At 33.8% G+C, this 10,855-nt stretch overlaps 2 protein-coding genes across 2 annotated transcripts; one reads left to right on the forward strand and one right to left on the reverse strand.

The window, feature by feature from the left end:
* Window positions 1–465: 465 nt before the first annotated feature.
* On the reverse strand, window positions 466–3,541 carry LOC127860123 (toll-like receptor 4). The gene has a single exon (XM_052397969.1). It carries the CDS (start codon window positions 3,420–3,422, stop codon window positions 1,329–1,331), a length of 2,094 nt encoding a protein of 697 aa, XP_052253929.1. The 5' UTR covers window positions 3,423–3,541; the 3' UTR covers window positions 466–1,328.
* A 3,685-nt stretch (window positions 3,542–7,226) lies between these two features.
* On the forward strand, window positions 7,227–9,943 carry LOC127864444 (toll-like receptor 4). The gene is made up of 3 exons (XM_052404072.1): window positions 7,227–7,254; window positions 7,618–7,755; window positions 9,501–9,943. The coding sequence occupies exons 1-3, from the start codon at window positions 7,227–7,229 to the stop codon at window positions 9,941–9,943; spliced, it is 609 nt and encodes a 202-aa protein (XP_052260032.1).
* The last annotated feature ends 912 nt before the right edge of the window (window positions 9,944–10,855 follow it).

Here is a 10,855-nt window from a genome sequence, read left to right on the forward strand (position 1 = left end):
AAAATGTTAAAATGATTGAATGAACTGACATATTTAACATAAAAGCCAAATAAATATTCAAAATCAACTAATATTTCGTAAATTATTTCGCAAAATAAAGTTAACCCATACAAAATCAGTGTTCCTTATAGCAATTGCCTAAAGTTCTACGTTTGATGTGGTCTGGTCAAATTGATTTTACAATATACAAAATGCTCGTTTGTACTTTTTTTTGAATATATTGCCCGTGAATTACCCGCGAAAATATCCACACATTTATGAGCGAACGCAAGATTGGCTTCGGGCAGCTCATGAGAACAATGTAGTTCTTCCTACGCTGTCATCCGAAGTTCTCCCGAAGTCATTGTCGCGTTTGCTCTAAATTGTTCGGATGTCGTTGCGGGAAATTCACATGGAATATATTGTGATACAAAAAATAAAAACGACCATTTAGTATCTAGTTAAATCTATGTTATTGTACCCCATCTAGCATTGAAATTTTGGCAATTGCTATAAGGAACACTTATTTTGCATTGCTTAACTTAATTTTACCGATATTTGACGAAATATTCGTTGATTTTTAGTATTTATATGGCTTTCATTTTAACGCTTCGCCATCTTATTTTTCATTATAATATCAAATAATAAAAAATAATAATGATAAGTGTAACAAACAATATGATACCATGTATGACATAGTTGAATCGCTAAACCGTATTTTCCAAGTGACTGGAAACAATTGCAGATAAATAACATTCCCAAATACTTCTATTTTGCAGCGATCTCACCCTTAAACAAATGCTTACCAAAATTGCAACCACTATGGCCGAATTTGCAGTTGATTAGTTCATGTTTGACCTCATATAAAACATACAAGAAAGTATAAACCTTACACAATGCGGTTTAGGATACAACTTGAAAAATCATGTAATGACTGACGAGAAAGTAAATAAACTACATACTAAGGTAAACATTATGCATGCTCGAATTTACGATGTTATCGCACGTCTCAGTTTGTCCCAGAAAAGAGCGTTCCCGTCGTGATCAGTAGTGTATTCAATGTAATTATTGTCTTGAATCCACCGTACCATTTCCAATGACATAGTTTTATGTGCAATCGGTTCCAGCATCACGATAACTAGCGAAATGTTCTCCCCTCTTGAGTATATGCTCTCCATTCGCGCCATGTTGAATTCATACATGCACCACTTGCTCTTCAAAAAGGCATTTGATAAGATGACAATCGTCTTTCTGCTGCTCTGGATTGCGTGAATAATGTTGTCTGAGATTGCGTTGCCAGGGAGGAAGTCTCTTTGGTGAATGCAAAATGAAATAATATCCGTCTCTAGTCAAGGAATGACGTCATCAAGTATAAAACGTATATTGTCTTCTGCATACGATACGAATGCATCGTATTTATAGTTTTGTATAACTGTGTAATCAGGAAGTATATGATATCCAAAAAATCTCTTCTTTGACATATACATAAAGTATCGTATTCTCCAGCGATACCTGTATATCACACCACCAATGATCAATGACAGGAATGTTGCCAATGCCAACACACCGACTATAATTACCGCTACATATGACTTACACCTCGACTCAAGACGGTCCAGATCAGTCATCATTTTGTCGCAAGTTATTGACTTCTCGTCAGATGAAATAAAGATATATCCCCTGAATCCAACCATGTTTGCTTTGTGTTGAATCAACCAGTGTAGAAATTCTTGATTGTTGCAGTCATATGTCAGCGAGTTTTTTTGTAAGTTAATTGAAAACTTAGAACGATCGTTTTCGTTGGCTTCAAGTTTGCGTCGAACTTCTTTTTTTAATGTATGAATTGAGTTAATTTCCAGATTTAGTTGTAACAAATGTGATAATGTGTTTATATTTACGTCAAAGTGTTCTATATTGTTGTTGCTTAAATCTAAGTGACGCAAATTGACAAGTTCTTTAAAAGTCGAAGTAAACAGAACTGTTATTCCATTTGAAGACAGATCCAAATCTTGAAGTGATGGAAGCATATTAAATATGTTGGATCGTTTTGAATCTGCCAGTTGTGCGCCTATATCATTGTGAGCCAGTCGTAAAGTTTTCAGAGATATGTAGTTCAAACTGGTCTGACCAATAGATGAGGTATAGCAGCGAGACATATTTAAAGTTTCTAGCATCGGCAGATTTCCAATATATCCGGTAAAAGACTCAACAATATTTCCAGATATATCGACATAACGCATTGAACTATTTTCTGGATTAAAATAATATTTATAATTAATTTTAAAGGTCAGAGCACAATCATTTGCTATAATACGTTCCATTCTTACAGGCAGTTTTAAATGAAATAAATCTAGCACACCATTCTCAATAAATGTGCAATCTCTGGTGCGGTTTGCGTACTCTTTCAAAAAGCTGACATTGCAAAAAGGACATTCCATTTGATACAGTTCCTCCGTGGGTCCAGAATATCTTTTACTGTTTTCCGCAACATAAATAAGTGGATTATAGCCATGATTTTGGTAACTTAAAAACACCGCAGTAACATTACCTAGGCATCCAAACTGAAGCACATATGGACCGAACCGAAATTTATTCTGATTTATGCGAAGAATTTGTAACGACGGAGGTGTCAAAATAAATGAGTTGGTTTCAACCATATCTATCATGTTTCCCGATAAATCTACATCTTCGACCGTTGTGTTCCAGAGATAACACGTATGCGGCAATTTAATTTGTTTTCCGCTGCTGAACCTACTGACTAGATTTGATATGTTCAAAAAACGTATCCTTGTAAACTGCAAGCCGTACGTGATATTCACCAAACTCCATAATTCCAGCTGACGGTTATAAGATAGATCCAATACCTCTAGACTGTGAAGATGCTCGAAAGCTCCTGCAGTGATGCTGATGACTCCACAGTCGGAAATATTCAAAACTTTTAGTGAATTCGAAAGCGAAAATGTTTCATTGTTTATTCGAATGAGTTGACATGTTGTTTGTAAATTTAATCCGGATAGAGACAAATATGCCAGTCTTGAAACGTTGAGAGCCTTATTCGAAACTCCATCCGATATGAGTTTATTCAGGTAATATTGACTGTCCAGATTCGGAAAGTTGGCATTATCTGGTATTGGATTGCCGTTTATTTTTAATGTATGAAGGTTCTTTGGAAGAAAAGATGCATCCCAGCCTTTGAAATAGACCTGAAGCAAATTTCTCGAAAGATCTAATAGATGTAGGTGCCGAAAGTCCTGGAATATCTCTCGTTCTATGTGAGCAATCTGATTGAAATTAAAATATATTTCTGCTAAATTCTCACATCCTTTGAGATCCAATGCTGTTAGGTTGCCGAAGTTATTTCTTCCAGCTTTAAGTGATGTCATATTTCCAATAGACACACATATCTCGGAAAGTTTAAGATTTCCTCTTCCTTCACAGTCCATTGACACCTTTTCCTGTTTATCACATTTGCATGCACACGCGTTGCCTGGTCCACACGGAAACTTTTTCCTGACACTTAAACTCCTGTCTGATGCAAAGATGCAAACAATCAGTGTTATCTTGAGAATGGACATTTTTCAAATGAGCACACCAGGAATAATATAACACATGCATAAATAACATCTAAACTTGTAAACTCGTGCGTTACAAGGGCGTCGGTAATTGGGCTGCAAGGGCAGCGACGTCCTCCTCAAAAGTAATCGACTTATATAAAATCCGCTGCGCCTGTTATTGGAAAATCAGTTTCCCGCGGAGAGGTAATCCTCCTTCGACCACGCATACCCATTATCCGCGACAGTAAACGGCTCTTGTGTAAATTTTTATGACTGTGAAAACATATAGCGAAGCCAATTGGGGCCTGCGTGTTTCAAGATTTAAGTTATAAAAGAAAATGATGGGTTTAAGAAATGTGTTGGATATGCGATAACCATAAAATGTCTGTGTTTGAAAAGTTAAGACAGTTTGAAAAGAACAGATCAGAACGGCGTTTGTATTCACATTAAACATAACGATAATAATTTTAAATATTTGCACGTACGTCTACGTGTATACTACATTTATTGATGGACAAATACACACAACATATATAGAGGAAACATATATATGCATGTGTCGACAACACATACAACAAACTAGTTTAATACATGTACAATTTTGAACAATTAAACTCTTTAACTAAAAGGTGCTTTGTAACTAAAATTAAAAAATATGTACATGAAACGATGAAAACGAGTACGTGTGACTGCAAACATTTTTCCTTAAACAGAACATATGCAAACCATTTCACGAAATATATAAAAAATAATATAACAACATAAAATAAAATTAAGGTGTTAGAGTGACCATGTAACTTTATCAGCTTCTAAAAAATAATTATATTAGAGTATAAACTTTAAGAAATCAAACAACATATCTATACATAAAAGGAAAGGATAGGCGTATAAGATAGAACGAATCGAAACTGAATACGTTGAGGGAAAGGAAACCATAATACTTAGATTTATAACAGGACAATAATTAAGGAAATATATACAGCAACAATGCTATCAGAATAGAACCTTTTCAATGAATTGTATAGAGATCAGCAGCTGCATACTTGTTATATGTTTGGTATTGTCAGCATATTCATTACAGAAAAAGTTTCATAGTGGTAGTAGACGTAGAGTTAGTATAAGTAGTAGTAGTAGTAGTTGTAGTAGTAGTAGTAAATGTAGTAGTAGTAGTAGAAGTAGCAGTAGCAGTAGCAGTAGCAGTAGTAGTAGCAGAAGCAGTATCAGAAGCAGAAGCAGCAGCAGCAGCTGTCGTAGTTGTAGTAGTACAAGTAGTAGTAGTAGTAGTAGTAGTAGTTGTAGAAGTAGTAGTAGTAGTAGTAGTAGTAGTAGTAGTAGTAGTAGTAGAAGTAGTAGAAGTAGTAGTACCAGTAGTAGTAGTAGTAGTAGTAGTAGTAGTAGTAGTAGTAGTAGTAGTAGTAGTAGTAGTAGTAGTAGTAGTAGTAGTAGTATACTACAAGTAGTAGTTACAGTAGTAGTAGTAGTAGTTGTTGTTGTTGTTGTTACGTATGTCACAAGAACCAAATATACAAAAACACACTAATAATCCGTGATGCATTTAAGGTTTATACACAATATACTTATATATGTGTACTACATGAAAATACGGATTTAAAAGTATATGGTGCGGGTCCACATAATACAGGAACTTAACTACACCACAATTTCGAGTTAAGCGCATTTATTTGAATGATTATGTGAAACTGTGAAAGTTTATTTTTATTTTGTGAAAGTTCATGTTTACAGTTTAGAGAGGCATGAATGGTTGCATACAACACGCAATTGAATATAGTTGTTTTTATTGGAATCAGTTGAAACTAGTTTTCAGCTAATGTAATTGTTGTTTGACGATTAATGTTTTTATTTTTATTGTATGGGTTCATTCAAACTTACGTGACTTAAGGACGTACGCGGCAGTTTAGTTTCACGCAAATATTTTTTTTACTGAAACACCGGTTGCGAAATAAGTGCAATATATTTCGGATATTCGGATAAAAAAGAATGTGAACAATGTAAGAACGAAAGAACAACAAAACTTGCTTAAAATGAACGCAAGGTACAAAAACTGGACAGTTTTTGTCCATGAAAATGAAATACCTTTGATATGATCCTTTAAAGGGGCCGTCCAATAGATAAAGCGTCGTATCGACGCGAAACGATATTTTGGGAAACTACGAGGATTGCTTATATAGGTAAAAAATACATCCGCTCTCAATATGAGCGTGGATGGTCGAGTGGTATAGGCAGTAGGCGTTTTACTCCAGGAATCCAGGGGTCAGTGGTTCGAGCCCTGTTTAGGGTTACTTTTTTCCTTTTTTAAAAATAGTATTCTTGTTCTTTTACTGGAGATTTTTAGTTCAAATGTTTAAAATTATCAATATAAAGCATTTTAAGTATTTAATGACAAGCTTCAATACATGTCTAAATCAGTTGGACTGACCCTTTAATATATTGTATACATCTTGTTTTCAGTTATTTACTGTATTATTTTTCTTTTACTCATCTTGCTACACATAATTTGTGTTTTCATTTACATTTAAATGTACATTTTCACCGGTATACAGCAATACATGTACTAGTATGTTTTTTGACCTGCAACATGTACATGGTTTTCACTGTGTTTTAAATTGTATTTTAATACCTTCCGTAAAACAGCATTTATGAACAAACGACAACGGTGACCTATTGTTTTCTTTTTATATTTGTATTAAGTTTTAACTCATTTAACATTTAGGTAAATTGGGAAAAAATGTAGGTGCAGGAAGGCATTTAAAAATAAAAATGACTTTGATGAATTTTATTTATTTTCATATGTGAAATTCTGTTGTTTTTGTTTATGTTTAGAAATTGATTAAAAAAACATAAATCAATAAATTCATGTTATTTTTTTTAATTTACAGTCTAATTAAATCAGTATTACATATGTTGTGATAAATAGAGGTTGTTTTCAACACTTTTCTCATTAATTTACTCTAGTTTTTATGTTATTACCTTATTGGTGAATTGTTCTTGTGCTAAAATATGCTCGTTGTTCAAGTGCGAATAAAAAATGAACAACAACGGTGACCCATGATTTTTATTTTATTTTTCTATCCACAACAGATGGTTCTTCTTAAAAACCAAAACTTATCAAATTCTAGGTGTAGCAAAATTTGCATTAAAACTGCCGCGTACGTCCTTAATTCTTCTTAAATGAGTAATTTGTCATGCATCAAAAAATATTTTGAACAGTTGCTAGTGGAGTTCTCAATAACGAATTCTTGATGCGCACCACATAGTGTTTATTCCTATTCAGTTAGTTATTGTTCAAGGATTAATGTTAAACGATAAATAACTACAAAATTATCATGCGATCTGATCTGATCTTAATCACACACGAAATGCGTGTTTCTTTAAAATAGTAAACACATCAGGAAAACGACATCTAAGTTCGTCGAATTAAAAAATAATAATAACAATTGTAACTGTTTTTTTTGCGCAGCCTTCACTTAAACGCAAAGCGCGTCAGCAATTCAACTACAAGGACCGCTTTTCAAAATAAGCAATGGTAAGTCACCTTTTGCGCATATAAAATAACAATTTAGATTTAACGAAATCAAACACACGAATTCTTTAACCAGCTCCTTTAAAACGCTGAAGACCTTTTAATATATTCAAAAGATTATTCAGTTATGTTATTTACCAAAGATGTTTAAAATGTCAGGTTTATCGACCGGAACAGTCGGTTAGTTTTAATGACTTGGCGTGATTTTCAATTTCATTACTTCAGTCAAGATACACCACTTCAGTGCTTACATTATACCATTTGTAAAAATCGAAATTGACAAAAAATTCTACATTGACGGTTTATTTTCATAGTACTTATTATAGTATGTTCGTTTTGGAGTTACGGAAGAGTTACTGTATTTGAATGTGGACCAAATATGTTGTGTTCTTGTACGAATAAAACAAACAACGGGTTTGTAATGGATGGTGAGGGTAGATCAAATCTTACTTTATCAATCATATCGTTCAACGATTTTAAATGGACGACATCGGATTGATGTACTAAAAGCAGGTAGAAACAATTTCGGAAACCTGTCAGCAGATGATTGTGAAGGTTGTGAAAATCTGCATGAACTTGATTTACATTATAATCAAATCACAGAGATTGAAAAACATGCTTTTGTAAATATCACCAATTTAACAATTCTTGACATATTTCGGAATTTGTTTCCGGTGTACAGTAACACTTGGGATACATCTTTCCTTCCAGCTTGTTTAAAAACTTTAAAATTACACGGCAGTTAAACCATTAAATACAAATCATCCTGTCCGCGTTTCCATCATTTACATTCCCTCAGTATTCTGACATTAGACGGCCTTCCAGATATTGTTAACGACTTCCCAAATGTTACACAACTAAAAGTATCCGGATTAAATGTAGAACGGGCGTGTGACCTCGTTGTAGTAGAAAAATCCACGTTTGCGGAAATGAGATCTCTGCAAATCCTCAACATATCAGGCTGTTGTATTACCAGAATAACTGCTGGGGCGTTCGAACATCTTCACAATCTTCGTGTATTGGATCTATCTTACAACCGACAACTAGGATTCAAGTCTTTAGAAAATGTGATATACGGATTACAGTTTACAGAGATTCGTCATTTGAACATATCTTATTTGCACAATACATGGGGAATAGGGATAAAGGTAAGCGCGTAAGACCTTTGTTACCTTCGGAACACATCCGTGAAAGAGTTGGATATTTCTGGCGACATAATAGAAATTGTCGAAACCAATTCTTTGATTTTGACTGCGCCATCCCTAGAGATCATCAAACTGACTGAAAATCAGTTCACATTTTGGTGCTTATTTACTTCAGCTTGGTCGCATAAAGAATCTTACAACGGTGCTAGGTCAGCATTTGAACTATGCACCTAATCTGATACAGTATGAGTTTGAAAACACATATGTAGACGATGACAAACATCAGAGTGCTTGCCCATATTCTAATCAAACATTTTTTAAAGAACACTCACGTGATGATTATTCGTGTCTCTTTATTGATCCGGACGATAATACTAAAATAAACATTGATGTGACACTGCCTTTAAATTTGGTAAAAGTTAACTTATACGAATGTTTTTTAATTGACAATCTTAATGATAACTTTAAATTTTCACCAGGTACTAATAACATACGTTATCTGGATATATCGGGAAACGTGTTTAATATATTAGTGGAGAATTAATGTTTCCAAGTCTTCAAACGTTAAATATATCCCGATGCTACATAACCTGGATTGGCTCTTCCTCTTTAATGTTTGGTAACCTTACAACAGTGAGGCTTTCTCAAAACTATATCGGATATCAGCTTTCCAATAAGACGTCCTCGAACATTTTTAGTATGCTTAAGTTACTGAAATTCTTAGACCTGTCATCTAATGGAATAACTGTATTATTCGCTTCAACCATTGATTCTCTTATACACTTGGAACAATTAGATCTTCGACATAACACCATTGAAAGTTTCGACATCATTTAAACACATTGTCAACTATATTTTATGTAAATATTGAATTTAACACTATACCAACACTAAGTAGACAAAAACAAATTCAACTTGAAAACAAAGAACACTTTTAAATCATCCATCATAATAACCCATTGGACAACGGTTGTCAAAATCAACAATTTATTCAGTGGTTGATAAGCAACAGAAAAAATATTGAAGAATTCCAAAACTATCAGTTCTTCGTTGATAAGAAAAGACAGATGTCAACAACAGATGTCCTCAACGATATAATCCATCTAAAATACATGTGTTATTCATATACCTTGATAATAATTTTATGTGTCATAGCGCTGACGCTTTTTATGTTTATCATTATCGGTGGATTAGTTTACAAAAATCGTTTGAAACTTAGGTATTTTATGTATAGGACCAGGAAAACGTTTTAGGGATACCGTAACATGACCGACTACACAGTTTTACAAAACTATCAATTCGATGCTTTCATATCGTATGCTGAAGACAATACACGTTTCATACTTGATGACGTGATTCCTCGTCTGGAGACGGAGAATGTGTCACTTTGTCTTCACCAAAGAGACTTCCTCCCTGGCAACGCAATTTCCGACAACATTATTCACGCCATCCAGAGCAGCAGAAGGACGGTTGTCATATTGTCAATTGCCTTTCTGAGGAGTAAGTGGTGCATGTACGAATTCAACATGGCGCGAATGGAGAGCATATATTCTAGGGGGGAGGATATTTCGCTTGTAATTGTGATGCTAGAACCTGTTCCAAATAGCACTTTGCCGTTGGAAATGTTAAGATGGATCCAAGAAAATAGTTATATTGAATACACAATAGACCACGAAGGAAACGATCTTTTCTGGAATAAATTGAAAAGAGTGATAACAACTTAGATATGCTCAGTTTTGACTTTTAACTATAGCTTTGTTTTTTGCTGTCTAACATTTCATGTTAGCCATTAAAAACCTGAAATATAACAAATACTTTTGCATAATTGATACGTATTAATATGTGCGAGTGAATTTATTGTTTAGACTTTATGTCTTAAATCTTCTTAATGGAATAAAAGTGCTTGATGTATAGAGAATGCTGTATATATTTGTATGATTAGTATATAGACCATTATAGATTCATGTATAGACTGCAATTGCTTACTATCAAGACTAATGTTTTGTTTATAGACTTTTAGTGTTTGCTGAATAGGCTGTTCGAGTTTAAACGTAGGGTTTATCGAATGACCAAGTAATCATTTTTCGAACTCAAAAAGCTCAGTTATAGCTAAATGTAAATACATTTTTATATAGAATTTATATAGAAATGATTGTCCAGTATTTCAATTACGGTACTATAATTAAATACTCAGAACACTTGTAAAAACATCAGCTTACGTTACCATAAATACAAAATAAATCATTCAACGATTGATGACAACTTTAAGAGCAATCCTGTAATCTTTCTAACGAGGGACTTTAAATTGATTTAATCCATACATTAAACTTAAAATCACGTATTCATTGACGTTTGTCTTTTATCTGTGTTGAGATGTTGGCTATACGTGTTATATATGATGCCAACAAATGCGATTCATGCTGTCTCAATTTACATAATACCACGGGGCAATCCTTTGTATATTTTAATTCGGAGACCGACCAGTTAGCAGGCATTTGTATGTTGGTGTATTCTTACACTCATGTAAATCTTATAGTTTGTGAAACACAATCCCCCAACTGCGCTTTAAAGTCACATACCAGCTTTTGTAGAGAAAACTATGCCCATTAACCAAATATCAATGGACCAGAGCGAAG

The sequence above is a fragment of the Dreissena polymorpha genome, chromosome 1 (genome assembly GCF_020536995.1).
Source record: "Dreissena polymorpha isolate Duluth1 chromosome 1, UMN_Dpol_1.0, whole genome shotgun sequence".
In the NCBI taxonomy this organism is placed as follows: domain Eukaryota; kingdom Metazoa; phylum Mollusca; class Bivalvia; order Myida; family Dreissenidae; genus Dreissena; species Dreissena polymorpha.

Bases quoted from the DNA above. Each gene is read 5' to 3' on its own strand.
- LOC127860123 (XM_052397969.1), bottom strand. From the start codon at position 3,422: ATGGACTGTGAAGGAAGAGGAAATCTTAAACTTTCCGAGATATGTGTG.
- LOC127864444 (XM_052404072.1), top strand. From the start codon at position 7,227: ATGTCAGGTTTATCGACCGGAACAGTCG. The intron at 7,255-7,617 runs GTTAGTTTTAAT...ACCTGTCAGCAG, and splicing joins TTTATCGACCGGAACAGTCG to ATGATTGTGAAGGTTGTGAA. The intron at 7,756-9,500 runs GTAACACTTGGG...CCGACTACACAG, and splicing joins GAATTTGTTTCCGGTGTACA to TTTTACAAAACTATCAATTC.